Source organism: Parasteatoda tepidariorum, chromosome 6 (genome assembly GCF_043381705.1).
Source record: "Parasteatoda tepidariorum isolate YZ-2023 chromosome 6, CAS_Ptep_4.0, whole genome shotgun sequence".
Lineage (NCBI taxonomy): Eukaryota > Metazoa > Arthropoda > Arachnida > Araneae > Theridiidae > Parasteatoda > Parasteatoda tepidariorum.
The window spans coordinates 69,450,458-69,470,049 of record NC_092209.1 but is presented as its reverse complement, the minus strand read 5'-3'; the positions used below and the strand labels follow the sequence as shown (position 1 = coordinate 69,470,049).

Genomic DNA, 19,592 nt, shown 5'->3' with positions numbered 1-19,592 from the left:
TAATAAATTTTGGATTTAAAAACTATTGAAAAATCAATAGATGCCAAAAATTAGATAGAATCCTTGCCTTAAAAAGTAAATACTCAAAAGCACGATTCGAATTTTCTATACTGTTTGAAATACGTCGAGATATTTAAAAACCCTGTGAAAATCAATATCAATAACTGCCGAAAATACAATCGGAACATTACATTGTTTACGATACTATCTGCGCAAAATCATTTAGATAATCACAAAAGTGATTATCTAAATGCATAGTTCAAATATTATGTGTAAATTTCTGTAGAAAATAAAACTAAATTCTTTTTTATTTTACAAAAGAAAAATCTTTCTGCAAGTACTCTGTAACTTACCGTGTTGCTGCGATTCTGTCACAGGGAGTGGAACAACATACCTCCACTGCTTTTATGAAAAAAGCTATTTCTTATTATTTGTGGTTTTTTATAATTCTGTGAATTTAAAGTACTGCAATTTTTTTATTTTATTTACGATGGATAAAAAGTGAAAACATAGTGGGAGTTTTAGTTTTTTGCTGCTTCAAGTACATTTGGCAGAATTACCAAAGCTATTCATCAAGAATCCACACCTTTTCCATTCAAGACTATGATATTAACATTATAAAATCATTTAACAAGTCCCACACAAATGTTTTTTTAATTAATTATTAAGAATTAATTAAAATTAAATTGGTAAACCTAACATTGAAGTGGCTATAATGTAGAAAATTTTAAATCAAAATGCAGTAAGAACAAAAGTTTTAATAACATGTCCAAAAATTATCTTCAAAAAGTTGGAACTTTTAGCATTCTTCTTCACATAAATTTTTTACTACAACACTGTACAAACATAGAATGAATATCTGTATAGGAGACTAATAAAGATGTTTCATTATAGTATCAAAATGATCATATATCTATTTATGTGACATTTTTCGAATTGTTTTAGCTTTAATCATATATAAAAAAAAATCTGTAAATTAATTAAAACAATTGAACTGTGGAAAACAACAATATCATTTAGTGTGAATAGTAAAAGAACAGTGTTTACTCTGTATAATATTTTTTATTGTTTATAAATATTGAGAAATTTCATTCATTTACTAATCAACTTAGCAAATTTTTATTATTCATGGAAAAATGGAGTACTATGAGTACGAACCTATCACACAATGTGTAATAATAGACCTAAAATGCGAATTAATTAATCAAATAATTTTTTGATTTTGAGAATGAACCATTTTAAATAAGCTACTACAAAAATTAGTGTAAAATTATTATTTTTTAAATAAAATTTTAATACTAAAATCAATTTTAAAAATTTTGAAAAAAAAAAAGAAAACCTGAAAAATTATACTTAAGCAATAACAAACGAGTGCAAAAACAATAATAAAAAAAAGCTTAAAAGAAATGAAAAGTGAAAACATCATATATAATATAAAAGATAACAACAAAGGATAATAATAAAAAAAATTTGTTAGAAAGATCAAAGAAAAATTGTCTCAAAACATTTTATACTAAACAAGCAAAGCAGGCCGAAATTTTAAAACACAGGGATGAGAGTAGTCAGAAAGTAAAAANATCCGCGAATCCGCGGAAGAATCTCATCCCTGAAAACAATAATAAAAGAAAAATAAGCAACAAGAGCTAAATTAAAACATTGTATGCAGTACAAAAGGATTGTTTTAAAGCACTTTGTAGAAAACATAAAAGAACAAAATGGTTCAAAATTTGTTAATAATAATAAAAAAAAGAAAAATACATAAAAATGCTTAATTTAAATATTATAAGCATTATAAGCAAACATAGAAAGAAACACATATGATCAAAATTCAACTTGCCTTTTTCTTTGAGATTTCTGATTGTAACTGATTCCTGATATCAGTATACATGGAATCAAGGCCTAACTGTGTAGTCTGGTATGTTTCTCGTTCAGCATTCATGTCAGCTCTCACTTCCTGATCAAAATAAATATAAATATTAAAAAGAAAAAGAAAATTATGAAAGAGGATGAATATTTTTTTTTAAACAAGGCTAGTATAATGCTTTATTTTTTGATTTTAGAAGAACGACATATTTTATCTGTTACTTTAGTGAAACATACTTTCTATACAAAATACAAAAGTTGTGAATACCGTAGGCTTCAGACTACCTGGTCTAACATGGGGGAAAGGTAAGCATGATTAACACATAGCCGAAAAGGTGGAAGTTTAACTTCCTCCCTCATGCAATTAAAAAACATGTTACACATTTTAAGAAAGATGATTAATAAAGCTTAATAATAAATTGCACAAATGTAGTAATAGTAGAAGTTCTACTGGTAAAAGAATGGGAAACATCCTAAGAATGAAACAAAGACATGCCTTTACAATTTTGATTTGCTGTGGAGGACAGGGCACCCCTGTCTTGTCAGCCTGACGCCCTGTCCACCACTTTACAATAGAATAACTTACTGAGGACTGATACTGCACAATCTTAGTCCCTAGGCTGATCAATGTTGTCACTTACACAGACAACTACTGATGCCAATGATGTTTGACTTTCGTGATTGACTGGGTACTATGTCTTAACAATCAGTCCATTGTGGGACAATTACACGAATTTAAAACTCTATGAGCTAAAAAAGTACAAATGTACATATGACCTATTTAGCAGTCCTCATTTTTGCTTCTCCAACTACCACAACAAATTTTACAAACTACCAATTCCAATAATCTTAATTTTTTTATCGGGATAATCGGGTTCCTACTGTAATAATAAAAAGAGAATATATATATAAAAAAATATCAATTAAAATTTTGTTATAGGTTGAGATATAACATAAAAATTAATAGCCCATTACTATACATAAAATCTTTTTTTCTTCCCTTTCAAAAAAACGTTTTTATTATAATTAGGGTTCCACCATTTTTAAATTTAATTGTTGATATTTCTAATTTACATGTTGCGCTGTGCTTTGCATTCATGTACTGAAACTACAATTGTTCATCAATAAGATATTGTCTTTTAAAATTGAATTTATTTAGAATTTTATAAAATTGATTTATAATTTAATATTTGTTAGTTCTAACATTCTCAGTTTTCTTTCTTTATTTATTTATTTGGTCTAAGCATTTTAACATATATGATGAATCTGCTTACTAATATTATTTCAGCTTTTTTTTTTTTCATTTACTTGTATTTCATTTACTTGTAGAGTATTTATATCTCTTTTCCATTTATTTGTATTTGTATCTTTTTTTATATATTTAATTTGTATATACAAAACATTTATTATTTTCAAAGATTTTATTATTTGTAAAGTCCCAAATACATCATCTTTTCAGCAGTAGACAAGGTGTGAAGCAGTTTCATCACCAGTTTAAAATTTAAAAAAAAAAAAAAACTCCACAGTCCTGAATTATAATGATAGTTCTGACCCTTGACATATGCAATCTGTTTTTGAGAAGGATTAAACTCAGTAAATAACTTATTTATATTATAAGTTTAAAAGCAAAGAAATATTAAAAACTATAAAAAACAGGTTAAAAAATTATTTAAATTATAAAGTAAAGGCTCAAATTAATTATGAAAAGTGAGTTTAATTACGTCCAGTCTTTTTTTGTTTTCGTTGCTCAGTCGATCACATAACTTTCTCAGTTGGGCATTTTCATCTTGAAGAGTAATGATTTGATTCTTGGATATGGCCAAATCTTCTTTCATCAAGGCATTTGTAGTCTGAAGCTGTTCCACTTTCTGTTGCAAGTCTGTCACGGTTGCACTGAAATAACAAATACATAAAAATCATTGAATGAGTTGCATGACTCACAAGCGATAAATGCTATTCAAGCTATTTATCTGTACATTTGTCACAAACTTTAAAGCAATTATAAATTAATAAAGAGGCTGACCCAGAAATATTGAGAAAAAAATAGGAGTTTATAAACAACATTTAGCAATTTTTTAAATAAAGTCGACACTCAATATAATTACCCTCCTGGTTCAAACAAAAACAGAGGTTATAATGTGAGGTTGCTAAATCGTGACTATTTAAAATTAGTGCAAATATATAACTATATTTAATAAATACTGGATTTATTTTGGTATAATTATGCTACATTTCAAAAAAAGAATTACAAAACTCATTAATATGTGTTTTTTATGCCAATAAAGTAAAAGTAGTATTTAATATAGTACATTAAAGGTCAAAAATATATTTAAATTTTTTGAATGACATCTATTAATATTATACAGGAATTTAAGAAAGTCGTTCAGTGTTTTTTCTAGATTTTGAAATTTCGCTTCATGAAATCGATGTCATGAAGTTATAACACTTAGTTCTTCAGTCTTTAAAATTACATAACGATTTTTAATTTTTGTAACGAAGTGCTTCTCAGAACCTTGAACAATTTAGAAGTTAGTAATTTTGATGTTATTCCACTTCACTTAAAACTAAACATACAGTGTTACACTGGTTAGGAGCAGGAGTTTTTACTAAATAACATACGCCCAGAGAACAAGCAAAACTAAAATAAAAAAGAATGAGAATAATATCACTACAAAATAAACCATCTACTAAATAAACCACCTCTTACAACACTTCACAAAGAGAGTGAATACAATTTGCAGACAAGAAAAATATGATTGATGAAAATAGGCAGATGAATGAAAATAGAATAGATAATGAATACATATTGAAAATTAATTTTGAAATGTTATGGATTGCATAGGAAAGTTTGATTTTTTAAATAAGGCAGTAATATACACTTCAAATTCTGAATAATAGTAAGTAATCCATATTGCACACTTCCTTTCATCAAAGATTTAGCTTAGGACATCATATGTTTAGAATAAGGGGTCCTATCATTTACTCCTCCTACAAGAAAATTGTTTCATGTTCATTAAGCAGTAACTGAGTAGTAAGAAGATAGTGGTTTGTACAGTTTTTCAAAAACTTTTTTGATCAATTGTGGAAAAATGTAAGCTTTTAAATTGTAAAAATGCCTAATACTTCTGTTTGGAGTGATTATATAAAGTGAAAAAATTATATAAATTGAAAATGATTCCGTTCAAACAAAGAGTAATAAATGTTATTGATTTAATTTGAAATCAGTTACAGAACAGAATACAAAAACTAGATGCAATTTAACTAAAAAATTAGAAATTAATTAACTGATTATTTAAATTTATTAATAAGTAATTTATATTTAACAATGAATAATTAATCTGTGAAATGACTACTTTGCCTTGTTAGTGAATTATTTGCAAGACATTAAATGCAACAAAAAATTCAATTTTATTTTGCAAATTTTTTCCGTTTAGCTTTTCTACAAAATATTCTGATTTTTACCTATATCTAAAACTTTCTCTGTAGACTAAAAAATAATAATAATAATAATAATATAATAAAATAAAAATAAAGGAAATATCTTTAAGGGTGTCGACTTGCATCGGAAGTATGCTAAATGAATTAAAAATGCAATGAAACTAAAAAAAATATATAAAGAAAATGGGATAAAATAGAGCTTTTCACTAATTATGCAGAAGAAACAATTTGTGCACAGATATATAGCTAAAGAAATATAACAGGGGCCGAAAATGGTAAGGAAATAAATTTAAAGTTAAATCAAGATTTAAAATGCATTTAGAAAAGAAATAAAATAAAAGTACTTGCTTTAGATGCCGATTTAGTTCTTCAATATAATTTTTCTGGTCCAATACTGCTGTGAAATTGCTAGTATCTACCCTGGAAAGAATAATTTATGGTAGTTCGCATGTGAAATTATAATAACAATTGTAAATTTAGCATTAGAAGAGAATTTTTATTTTTTAATATTAGTTGCTTCCATGCAAAGTGGAAATATTTAGCAAAAAGTTGAAAAATTTTGAAATTAAAGGGATGTGTATACTCAAGGATACAACATACATAACACCTTGAAGTTTAAATACACTATAGTATTATCAAAAATGTGATAGAAATGATAGCATAAAGTCCAGTTAAAGTATGGCAAGACAAAACCTTACACAGAGATATATATTGTAGGGCAGAATATTTGTATGGACAAAATACCGATATTTTATAAAAATTGGGTTTATTGACTGATTTCATACATGCAAGATTTTTATACTATCTAATAATCTAATATCTACAAATAAATCTCAGAGCGGATAATTTTAATTTTTTTATAACCGTCGATGAACAGCCGACCAAAGAAATTTGCCTCCGTGGAGGACATTTTGATGGAACTAACCCGCATTTGCATTACATGGAGAGGAGGATCACAAGAACCTCCCACGGTTAGCCTTACAGCAAGGGGACTCTAATCCATGTTCCATCTACCACTCAGGATATTTAACGTCAGCACTGTGGTCCGTGCAAGCTGGATGCGGAATTCATATAGACTGGGATATGAACTCCGTTCACCTCATTGTAAAGCGAACGCTCTATCCCCTGAGTCATCACAGTTCAAAGCGGATAATTTTGAGTTACAGGTAAAATACTATTTAACTTATTTTAGTATTTTGCATAAAATCTGTTCCAGGATGCTGATGTTCCTTTTAAAAAACGAAATTTAACACAGAGACATATTGTAGAACTGAATATTTAAATGGGAAAATACCGATATTTTCATAATATGTGTTTGCTGATGCATGTTGTACACACAAGAATTAGCTTCAGAATTAGACTGCACGTAAGCCTCAAAACAGATACTCAGGAGATAAATTGTAAAAGAAAATCGATATAGTAATATTGGGATGCATGGAATATAATCAATTTAAAAAAGTTGTAAAAAAGAAAATTAAACAAACTTTAGAAATTAAATTATGAAGAAACTGGACTCAAGTTAAGTTTGGGACAACTTTAAGCTCATTTACAACTTCTTAAAAATATTGCCCCATTTGTTACATGTGTAAATTACATTTTAAAACACAGTAAAAAATGTTTACATTATGTTTCACTACTAAAACTTATATATTTATTGTTAACATTATTATTAAACATTTTCAATGCAAAAATATGCAATTTTCTGACATCAACCGAATCACTTGCTTAATAAGGATATTTTACTATAATATAAAAATTGAATGATGAAAGTTGAAAATGTAAACTTTTCTGCTAAATTAATAAACATTCAATAGTCATTAGAACAACTTAGAAAAAAACAATATCTAAATATTAAAAATTGGCACTGAGCATATTCCTCATAAACAAAGAAGAAATAGCAAAGCTTTTCTGTCATATTATCAGATAATTTAAATTTTTTTTTCCCTACTACAAGATTTATCTACTTCTATTACTATCGGGATTTGGTTTATTAATGAAAATTAAAGGTTTCAAAAGGGAAATGTGTCCAGTAATTTTGCAACATTATATTTTAAAAATTATACTTATGCAAATGTGAAATTTCTATTAAAAACAATAGAAATAATATTTTTACAATTAAAACGTAAATGAGTTTAAGAGCAGTTACCCTTCAAGTGGCTGTACCTCTCCATTGGATTCTCTCAAATATAGACTAAAATCTATAACACCTTGCTAAAAAACAAAATTCAAAATTTAAAAATAAACAAAGTTAAATAACAAAATTAAAAAAGATGTGGGAGCAAAGAGTGTCAAATATCACATTGGAGTAAAGGAATTTTTTATATAATGAAGCATATCTTACCACTTTAGTTTTTTGAGATTAAAGGCACATTTACTTTTAAGTAATATCCACCGTAATATTTATATGATTAATGACATAAAGAAAAATTAAGAGCATATCACATTAAATGGTAAGAATATTTATACCCATACAAAAATGTTGGATCCACTTTTGAGACAAGAATTAAGGAAGCGAGAGGGTTTGAATTTCTTAATATGTTTCTTTGATTTCTGCCATACAACTAATCAGTTGAATATAAAAAATCCCTTTTTCTATACTTTAAATTCTTCTTTGAAAGATTATTAACTATAACGCACCAGAAGTTAAAGCAAAATATTAAATTTTGTGGCCATATTCTGATGCAAACATTGACTTTAGTTCTCATGATATATTTATTAATCACTACATTCACTCTCAAACAATTGAAGTTACAAAGGTGTCAAATTTCATATTTAAAAAATATAATTAAAGATGATCAAATTAGATTTATAGTTAAATGCTATGTCTAGCAAAGCTATTATTATTAGTGATCATTTCATTAGAAAAAATACAAATTTACTAAGATTAACCCAACTTATTTATAGTTCAAATAAAGTAAAAGTATTCCCGCAAAAACCCTCTATGTGGCAGGGTCCACAATATTGAGACTAATGGTATAACTGTGGTAAGAAGTTGAGCATTAAGCACAGACCACCTTTGCTTCTCAGGCACGCCGGCGTCCATCTATCAGAAGTTGTGTGGGCTTCAAGCCGATGGTAAGTACCAAACCCTAATCCTTTGCAATGACAGCTCAGTGCTTTTAACCACTGAACCATATTGGTCGAGTTCAAATGAATCAAGCTAAAAATTATTCTTTTAATTTTGATAAATTATATAAAATAAATAAAAATAATAAAAAAGTAAATTCAAATAAAAAAATTAATATTACTACTAAAATACACTAATATATGCAAGAATTATTTTAATGAACAATTTAGCTTAGAAGTATAAAAAAGAAACAAACCTGATAATCTAAATCTTCTTCTTTCACACATAGATTGCAATCTATAACATTTAAACCAACTAAAAGACCCCCAACGATAATTGCTTCTTCAGACATCATAAGCGCATCCTTTTCATAAAATTCCCTAAAAGGGAAGAAGGAAAACATATCAATTACACAAAAAAAAAGACTACATAAATGATTAAAATAAAGTCTTTGATTATATTGACATAATTTTAAATTCAAAATAAGCTAAGAGCATATTTATTCTTTATTCTTAAATTCAAAATAAGCTAAGAGCATATTTATTACTTAGTTTATTTGCAGAGCTTGTTTGTTTAAACTTTAAGTAAATTACATAATGCAATAAAAGCTAATAAATAAAAAAATTAGTTTTATGTATAAACTATACAGCTAAAAAAATGGTAGAAATTCTATGTTGTTCAGTTTATATTAGAGGGACATGTAACTTAGAACACTTTTTTTTGTTATGGCAGCATTTAAAATATCTGTTGGTTATAAAAATTGTATAACTTGCAAAACAAATAATTTTTTAGCGTTCAGTTTCCATTGCTTGATGCAAAGATGCTGAAACCACAAGAGAGCTAAAATGTACCTGAGAAATTTATAGCACTTATTCAGTAAAACTTGCTTTTGAACATTTAAACCAAATGGAATATGTTTTATTGCAAGAAAAATATCCTAACTATTTCACATATCCTGAAATATGTGATAAATTTAACTTAAGGTTCGGTGCATAGAAATATTCTAGCACTAAGTCATGTAAGCTGTATGCAATAGAATAAGCCTGTTTGGCAGGCAAAAATTATCAAATTATAGCTTTGAACTATGTCATGATTATTATACAAGACACTACTAGATTAAATAGAATCAAAAATTAAATAAAGTGAAAATAATTGTAACCTTATAATTGGATAATTTCTAATTTTGATGAAAAATCATGTTTAAAGAAACTAAAATTATTGCATAGCAAGCATGGACAGGAAGAAAAGCTCCTTAGTATACATATTGGAATTATTTTATTTACTATATGAACAAAATACTTTTAGATCTAAATTAATACACTTATGAGATAATACACTATTTAAATGCTACTCACCTTAAAATATCATCTTTCCCATCAATTAGTCTTCTAAAATAATCAGACAATTTTTTCTGCATTAATGCTAATCTTAACCAAGCTCTTGCTCTACCTAAATGAGTTCTGCAAAGATAAAGACAACAATTGACAAAGAGTCATAATAAGAACAACAGTAAGAGCAATTTTAAATCATATTTTGGATAGAACCATTTACAGATTTAAAAAATATTAACAAATGGTTTTCCCTTCAGTTAGAACAAAAAAGAATAGAAATATGGGCTTGCTAAAAACTCAAGGGAAGAATAACCAAATTTGTAGCTAGAAGATATATTTAATGATAATTTTTCTCCTACACTGGAAAACTAGCTTTAAATGTGTTAGTTTCATGCTTAAAAACGGCTTTTGCTGCTAATCTGAATATAAAATTAATTGCAAATGCGTGGTTTGCAAGACTTCAGTTATTACATGGTATTTACCACTAAACACTGAAGCACTTCATATATACATGACCAGTAACATCTTCAATCACTATCAATCTACAACTGGATAAAGATCAAAAGGTCTCAACTTCTCAAAAAACTTTGACACACAAAACTTTTAGTAATAGAAAATAAATTGATGCAGTTTAAGTTAAAATTTGTTTTTCAATCTTGTGGTTCTGTTCAATACATTTCTGTGCCCAATTTATAAACTGCATATATCTATATACATTTATACTGTAAAAAACTGGAACATTATACTACAATAGTAAAGAATATTATCAAAAACTTAGTTTTTATCTTCAAATTTACATTTTTAGTTATTTATTTAGTATAATTTTTATTTTTTAAAGGAGGAATTTTCCATTGATGAAAGCTTAATCAGTTTAAAAATAAGGCACATGTTTTGTACAGTCGAAAAAGTGCATTAAAAATACTTATTAAAAAAAAGAACAAAAAAAAAGAAAAGAGCAAAAATAAAAAAGAAAATAAAAAATTGTTTTTCTCTACTGAAAAACTTCTTTGGAACTACATAAATTAATATTTTAATGAAATTATAAAGTACAAAAAGATACAGTATATTATTTAGCAAATGAAAATAACATTACAACATCTGATATTAAAAAAGAAAAGTCCATACTTTACAGATGGGAGTTCTCTAACACTAGCAGTGATGTCTGATGCTTCTGGCATATACTTTTCGACTGACTCTAGAACATTCCATAGTTCTTTTTTTGGCCCCAAAAGACCTTTCTTTGCTGCAATCAGAATATCATTATATGTTATTTCATGAAAAACTTCCTATAATTAAAAGGACAGTACTTATGAGTAAAGTTAGTCTATAAGTTTTGTTGTCATTTGGCATACTTACAAAAAATCCAAAGCTGAATTAATACCTTAATTGCAACATATCTTGCATTAGTTCATTTGAGATTAACAATTCTTTAATTTTTTTGTGTTATATGTTACTTTCAGTTACAAGTTTATGTTATAAGAAGTGATGGTACACTGTTTTGCTGGCTTTTGACTTTTTTTTTTTCAGTCCCTAGATTGACCCATTGAAGAGTATCAATTCTCTAGGGTTACATCCTAAAATTATGAATTGTTTATATTGCGGATTTCATTTCATTTACCCTTTGTGGTACTTGTCGTGACTTGTCACTAGCGGGTGAGGGAAGCTACATGTAGTAGCTTACGTGTAGTAGCAGTCTATCTTATCTGTATTTTTCTAATAGACCATCAGCAGTTTATTTCAAGATTACAATTAACTGGATAAATATTATTTTGTTCAGCAAAAGATTTCTGATCATTATTGCCATTTCCTATTTTGAAAAAGAATGTTAATAATGATATATTTTTAAATTAACACATTCAGAAATAAACACAGTTGGACTTTGGATGTGACAGCAATCATATTGCAAACAATCGGTTCCACCTTGAAAATATATTCACTATAATTTTTGATTATGGATCATAGGTTTGTAGACAATTTGGTTGCATTTTACACTAGCTGTTAGCAAACTGTGTAAATACTAAGTTCTTGACTACCTCCTGTCCAGAAGCCACAGTTAACAAAAGTCAGAGCAGTGTGGTTTAATGTTTTCTTTTATAACTGGTGATGGCCTAATTCTGAGTTTACAACTATCACTGTTCAACTCCCTAGCTTTGTAATTTTGAACCCAATCCAGAAGTCAAGGGAACTCCCGGATCAAGCTAAGGGACAACTGGCATTTGCTGAGAAAATTTTTATGACCCACATTTGTGTTACCCCCAGGAAGCGGAAAATCATGAAAACCTCTCACTGGTAGCAAAGGTTAAGAGTATTTTAACCCATTGTTCATCAACCACTGTGGATATGTTACCACTGTGGATATGTTACCACAGTAGAGAGTGCAAGACAGGAGCAGAATTTGTACAACCGACCACCATTGAGATTTGAACATGTGTGACCTCATTGGGAGACAAATGCTCCATCTCCTGAGCCACTGTTTCTCTAGGGCAGTGTGATGATTACTTCCAAAAGTAAGTCAAAATTTACTGGCTGTCAGTAGTTCAGCAGCATAATACAACTATTTTTATGACATTAATGCAAAATTATATTTATTGAAAGCTTATTAATCATTAGCCTATTACTTACGTGTTTTTATATAACAACTTAATGTAAGATACAGTTTTGGACTTATATGAATGTTTAAATTTCAATATACCATGCATTAATTTGTTTATTTTAAATTTTAATGCATTTGAGGAGTTACGGTTAATGTAAAATGCTAGGTTTTAGAGTGATTGTCAGGATATACATGAATAACAACAAATATATTTTAAAAGCAGCATATAGTCAAAATGGAATATACTTACGTTTAAGTCCATGTCTCATGGCATGTTCCATTAGAATGAAGAAATGCTGGAGAGGTACATGATCTGAGTCCAGTTGTCGTCCATACTTCAGGGATGACTCTATCAACTCTTTCACTACAAGTTTGATCACATTCAGGAGATTCGAACGCTCAATAGCAACTGGGTCACGCTCTATAAAAACATGAAAAGTTGTCGATCACTACTTAAACTCACATTAAAATAAAATATACTTTCAAACACTTACATTTGGTTAAGCTTTCGAGAAAATAAAGCATGCCTTGAATCTGTTTTCAAGTAGCCTAAAAATTTGCCTTATCATAAATAAAATGTATTGCTCGTAATTACAAGTTTTATGTTTTTCTTCAAAAGATGACTGTTTTTTGAATCAAGAGATTTTCACTGCTAGAAGGGGTGTACTGCTAGCAGTTTCACTGCTAGAATTTTTTGTAATTACTATCTGTTAGTATCACAAAGAACAGATTTTGTTCTCAGTATTACAAGTATATATACAACTATACAATCAGCCAGAATGAAGATATTTGTTTCAGCCCCTTTTAAGCAAGAAAAGATTAACAAAATATTTTGTACAACAGCACCAAGCCAGTTAAAATAGCTCAGGAAGATATTCTTTATGAAAAACATCACAATTTCAAGGAAAGAAATACGATGTTTTGTGCTGTAATTTAAATGATTTTGGGAATATACTTTTAACGAACCGGTCAGGAAACAATACAAATGAACAATATGATGTAAAAATACCACTTTTGAAAAAAATTGTGACTCACTACTGTAGCTTTCACATAAAAAACTGCATTTAATGAAGAATTGAAATAGTGATAAAAAGATCACAATTTTTCCCCTAACAAATCTATGTTAAGCAATTAAAGATATTGGAATTCTTTAAAATATTTATTACTATCAGTTGGAATCAACTACTATAAATAGGGATATTATAGGGAATAGGATTACTAGGATTTGTCATTGAGCTTTATGTTTTACAGTTAATTGGTAACAACAAGTTAAAGAAGTATTCTGTTTTGTGGTGTAAGATTTGGGGTTAAAATAATTCCTTCATTCTTGGGGAATAAAATTTGAAAATCAACAAAATTTAAAACACAGTTACAGTGATAATAATGAGGATGGATTAACCCCTTTTAAAAATTTATTATCACTACATGTATCTCATTTTTCCTTATCATTTGAAAGTGCTAATAAATAATTTAAAATAAAAACAAACTTCATTATTTATTAAAAAAAAAAAACTCCTCAAATTTATAATGTACACAATTAATCATAAATATAACCATTAAACTTGATCTTGATTATCCTCAATAGCAGAATGAATCACCTTTCACAGTTTTATTTTTTAGTTTTATGTAGTAATAAATTTGTGATATTAATTAAATGGACTCTCAGTGTTCAATCTACTGTCAATTAAAAATAAATGTTATTAAAAAATTTAAATAACATGTTCATCAATTAAAAATAACTTTTCCTGAGAAAAACAAGATGCTGTAAATATTTTTAAAAGATTAAATCACAAAAGGTTGACTGTTATCACACGACTCAGCTACAATGAAAAATGCAACACAACCTAGAAATCACTTTTCATAGTATTTTTAAAAATGCAATCACAAAAAACATCAAGTATTTGATAAGAGAATGTTAGAAATTTTGCTTATTTATTGACTAATTTTTAAAGTAAAAGCAAAGCTGTAACAGTTGCAACTTTAACTGTCAGGAATCAGGATTGATTATCTAAACCAGGGTGCAAACATAACTTGAATGAAATAACGTTTATACTTGAAAATGCATCAATAAAATCATCAAAATCAGCTATTTAAATCACGATATTAATCACTTCTTTAAAATCTTTGATTCGAATCGACAACGTAAAAAAGCTACGATTAAGTTCATTTGGCAGTGAGCTCACTTTATAAAAACACTGTTTTCATAAAACGAGAAAATAATTTTAAAAAAAAAGTAATAAGCACATATTTTGAACGGATTGCGAATATAAAATGCCTATCTTTTATTTAATATTTGCATTTACTACTATAATGCATTTTTTTTTTATAAAATAAAATTTGTCATTCTAGGCAATATATAATTTCAAAAGAATGTTCTAATGTTGAGCGCTCTGGTAGTGCAGTCGGTTAAGGGAGCAGCTTACACCGCTGGTCGGAGAGCCGGGGTTAGTCAGTTCGGTGACTGGTCGATCTCAGCGATGGCTGGCTGATACGAATTCCGCACCCGGCTAGCCCTGACCACAGTGCTGAAGTAAAATATTATCAGTGGCAGACGGATCATAGGTTGAAGTCCCTTTGCCGTCAGGCGAACCATGGGAGGTTTTTGTGGGCTTCCTGCCCCTGTAACACAAATGCGGGTGATATCAAAAAGTCATAACTACTTGATCTATGAGTTTCCTGGTCTACTGGATTGGGTTCAAAATTACAAGGCTACATAGTTGAACACTGGTAGTCGTAAACTCAAAATTGGGTCGACTGTTCAACGACGATTAAAAAAAATTAAAATACACGTAGCAAGGCGTACATTAAATCCGACGTCTTATATATAATAAAATAATAAAGTAAGTAATAACTGAAAATATCCAAAAAACGAACTTAAAAATTTCGTTGATTTTCTTTCAATCTTAAAAAATCATGAAGTATTTGCACCCTGTCCTGAACACACTTATTACAGAGGCTATAGAGACCTTCTTTCATTTCATAAGGCTTGGGCAAAGGAGGAATTTGATTAGCAGCTTCAAACTGAACGTCTGTTAATTCTCTAAGACAGAGCCATTCACCATCGACCGAGACTCGGAAATTGCACAAATATATTGTGTCCTTAGCCATATTGAAATATAATTCTATCTGTTATCAAATTAAAGAAAATATTATGTAAAGAATACAAAAATAATATTTATAAACAGTCCTGATATCTTATATCTGATATATACAAGAGAAAAATAACATTAAAGAATAAAACTTCGTAATTTTCGAACAAGGAACTAAGAAAACATTTCTTTTGTGTCATATAAGGTAGAACAACAAAGTGATATTTTCAAAAATTCGTTTTTTCATCATGACGTATTACAGTAATCTGCACATTTAGGAACGTTTTCCTTAATGTATAAGCTGGAACTCATGAAAACTGAAAAAGATAGAACATCTTTTGCATTGACGTTTATATGCTTAGCAATATGGATTCGCAACACAAATTTAACATTTTCAAAATTCTATTTTAGCGGACTTAGAAACTTAACCAATTTATTAAATTTAACAACCTATAAATTACTAATAGTTTTTGCTTCAAAACGCAGGATTTATTATATGGAGCTTATAGTTTTTGAATAAATAAATATAGTTTGACGTTTCCGGGCATTTTTATTTCAAAGAAAAATTAGGTAAGTACCGAAAATAATGATTATTAGGATCACTATTAGAAAATATACTTAATCAACCACAGAACCGTTTATTTGCACAGAACTTCATTTAATAGCCATTTTAAATATAACTTTAAACACGTAGAATAATGTAAAAATAACATCCTTATGTTTTGTTTACATTGCGAACAATAAGTTAATTTAAAAAAAATAAGCCTCTTCGAGTTAATAAGATGTTGTCTTATAAGAGAAGCTAACATGATGTCAGCTAAGTAAGAAGCGTCAAAGTTATCACCATCTTGTTAACTCTGGAAATATCTTTATTTCGTGACAAAATATAGCTTATGTTCGAAAAATAATTAATATTTCGAAAATATTTCCTCAAGAATCCGTAACCATCCAATACTACCTGCACTTAAAAAAAAAAAAAAAAAACAGGATATTTTGATCCTCAACTTTAAAATATTGTTAACAAAAATCTCTTAGAGAACAGTTTTAATTTACAATAGTTTTCGAAAAAAAACATTAAAAAAAATAATAATTCAGAATATTAAGTCAATATTGCATGCATGTTTAATACAAAATATCATAACGGATTTACAGGGCTACCAACTTTCTACGCTTTTGTAAAGTAAAGAACTATTCTAGTGGTAGCTAAGTTAATGTTTTATTGTATTATTTTCAATTAATTTAAACTTATTTTTCACACCACTATAAATGATTCAAAAGCTTATTTGTAACACCACTTTGTTCCAGCTCATTCTGGTGAGACTTTTAAAATATTCGGAAAATTACCAAAATTTTTGAAAGATTTGATTTTTAAACGTCTACCACTCTGTAAAATATTGAAAATGAAAATTTTTTGAACCATATAATACATAAAATTTTTTTACACTATTTCGGGTCATTTGATTTAGATGCAATTTAATGCAAAATAAATTTACCGCTGAAAGGTAATGCGCCTGATAAAGTTATCTCGAAAAAGAAAGCTCAAACATTTGAATCAGCTATTCTAAATAGAGAAAAAGTGTAAACAAATATTAGGAAATCAATTATTTTGAGAAAAAAAAATGATAGCAATGACTGTATAAATATTATGAAAGTAACTAAAGGATCAATTGATAATATGTCTGTGATTAAGAAACGCACTTAACATGATTCATTCCACAAGAACAAAAATGCTTATTTATAAAGTGAATTATTTTCATATATTCCGTGCAATAAAGATGTCATTTCTAATATTTGAGAAAACTATTTTTTAAAACCATAAAAAAACCGGGGCTATAAAAAAAAGAAGGAAGTAGTAGTTGGAATAACATAATCTGGATATTTTTAAAGCACTATTAGTGATTATGAAAAGTAGAATAAAAATTAAAAAGAAAGATAATTTCAAAAAATATGGAAACCATTTTTCTTTCGTGCGTGCATTTTTTTAAATCTTTAAAAATATAGCTAGAATATTTAAATTTTTTACAATTTTCACGAATCACGCAAACATCGTTAACATATTATAAAAAAAATAATTTTAAGTTACGTATGAAAAATATTTGGATAAAAACAAACGGAAAAATGACTTACATAATGCAATAACTATTTTTTTTTATGAAAGTTAACTAAATAATGCGACATTATTTATAAACTTGTATATTTAAAGGAATAATTTTAAACAAATAAATAAATTTCCAAAAGAAAAATGACAAAATGAATAATTCAACGAAAGAAAAAAAAATTAAAATACATTTTAAAACAAATTGAATAATTACAGAAACTTGTAGATAGTGTTGCATCACATTGATCTGAATTCACAAAGAAAGTATGAATTCAAGATTATTTCAGAATTATGTCGATAATAAGAGTCAAGTTTATCATGCAGACAGTGTCCAAAAACCTTTTTCAAATCAAAGCATTTTTCAATGTACAATGATTGAGTTATACAAGAGTTTTATGAGATTACAGTAATTGCACATTACATTACATATTGCATTTTAAATATGAAATCGAAAAATACTTTATATACGAAACTTGCTAATATTTAAATTAAAAAAAAAATAATAATAAAAACTTATAACAATAATAGAAAATTTAAGTTATAGATAAAGTAACTATAAATAGTTAAAAGTAACTATAAAAGTAGGTCTCGTTAAAGGAAAAAAAATATAAAGTAAAATATAAATCATAGAACTGCAGAAATCAAATAATATGTTTATAATTTCAAGTTCTAATTAACAGTATCAGCATTGTACAAACGTGGACAAAAAATTTCACTTAATGCCCGACTTAAATATCTATTACGATTTTAAAGCTGCAGCAATTAAAAGAATTATTAATTGTTTGATTAGGTATAAAAACAGGATAGAACATAATTTCAGCATTGCATCAAAATTTACGAAACTGACAGAATGAGAATGAAAAAAATCAAATTATTCAGTTTCCCAAAATCGTCTGCGTCTCTGTCAATGTAAATCAGACAACAATTAAATTAATGAAGGATTGAAATTAACCGATAAATGGCAATAGTATCTTCAATCCACAACCAATGGATATACAGAACAAACGTTAATTTTCGACACAACATAAATGATTAAATGATTTTTATAACATGCGAAGGTATGAACATTAAGAGTAATTACACAATACCTTAATTCAATATAAAAAAAAAAAATAGTAATTGTACAAATAGTAAAAATTTAAAAAATGTTAATTTCCCCATAATTAAATGATGTCTGAAATTATTAAATGCAATAACGTAAACATAAATAATGAAGGTAATAAAAAATTTATCAACTCAAATATAACTCGTGAAACTGCATGCAATAAAAAATTAAATTATACGATTTTGAGTTTTTAAAAAAGGCTTATCAAACCACGGTAAGTTATAATAAATAAATAATATTAGATATAAGAACAGGACAGAACACAATTTTAGTATTGCATAAGAATTAGAAAAATTATGAAACTTTCAGAATATAAATGTAAAAAGCAGATGGTAAGGTTTCCTTTGAATCGTCTGCAGGAAATGTAAAACATGACAACAGTTAAATTAATTAAACTAATAAAGGTGATTGAATATTGCGATAAAAGGATACATGGCGATTGTATCTTGAATAAACAACCAATGGATATATAGAATTTATGTTCATTCGCGATACAACATGGAGATTCTTTTAGGTTCGGAAATACGTCATGGGAGAACTTAGGGCAATCGATATGGCCACACCATATCGATCCGACCACCTAGTGGAATGGGAGGAAACTATACCTAATATTCTAAATATAGGTATTCTTTTTGTAAAGAAATAAGATATTTTTCCATATTGACATATATCCTAATAGCATAGTTTAGGAAATGGCACTTAAGAAGACGTGAATCCAATATCGAGCATTTCAAGAAAATTAGAGCAGTCAGACATATCGAATTAAGAGTTATTTTCTGAAAAATGTTCCGCGCAGGAATGTTTCTACAGTACTTTCGTAACGAAATATAATGGTTTTTGTTTTTCCACACCTTTAAATGTTTATCACATTTGTAGATTATATATTTTTTTGCATATATTTTATTACATTTGCCTCCTTTTCTATTATATGAAATTTGACCTTTAGTTTACAACATTATATATATATATATATATATGTGTGTGTGTGTGCGTGTGTGTGTGTATAAA

General features: G+C 27.7%; 2 protein-coding genes across 3 annotated transcripts in view; one reads left to right on the top strand and one right to left on the bottom strand.

Annotated features, from left to right (window-relative positions):
- The window catches only part of LOC107443131 (RUN and FYVE domain-containing protein 2), a 42,306-nt gene extending 23,158 nt beyond the window's left edge, over window positions 1-19,148 (bottom strand). For both annotated transcript variants that reach the window (XM_043055066.2, XM_043055068.2), the window contains exons 1-10: window positions 19,017-19,148; window positions 15,259-15,418; window positions 12,543-12,713; window positions 10,825-10,942; window positions 9,724-9,828; window positions 8,625-8,748; window positions 7,448-7,512; window positions 5,650-5,721; window positions 3,585-3,756; window positions 1,838-1,954 (exon numbers count right to left, since the gene is read on the bottom strand). In XM_043055066.2, coding sequence (XP_042911000.1) covers window positions 1,838-1,954; window positions 3,585-3,756; window positions 5,650-5,721; window positions 7,448-7,512; window positions 8,625-8,748; window positions 9,724-9,828; window positions 10,825-10,942; window positions 12,543-12,713; window positions 15,259-15,418; window positions 19,017-19,070 — 1,158 coding nt within the window. In that variant the 5' untranslated portion in view covers window positions 19,071-19,148. The remainder of the gene's footprint in view (window positions 1-1,837; window positions 1,955-3,584; window positions 3,757-5,649; window positions 5,722-7,447; window positions 7,513-8,624; window positions 8,749-9,723; window positions 9,829-10,824; window positions 10,943-12,542; window positions 12,714-15,258; window positions 15,419-19,016) is intronic.
- Window positions 1-19,592, top strand: part of LOC122271340 (protein CEBPZOS) — a 150,653-nt gene that overhangs the window by 74,315 nt on the left and 56,746 nt on the right. The gene's annotated exons all lie outside the window — the stretch shown is intronic.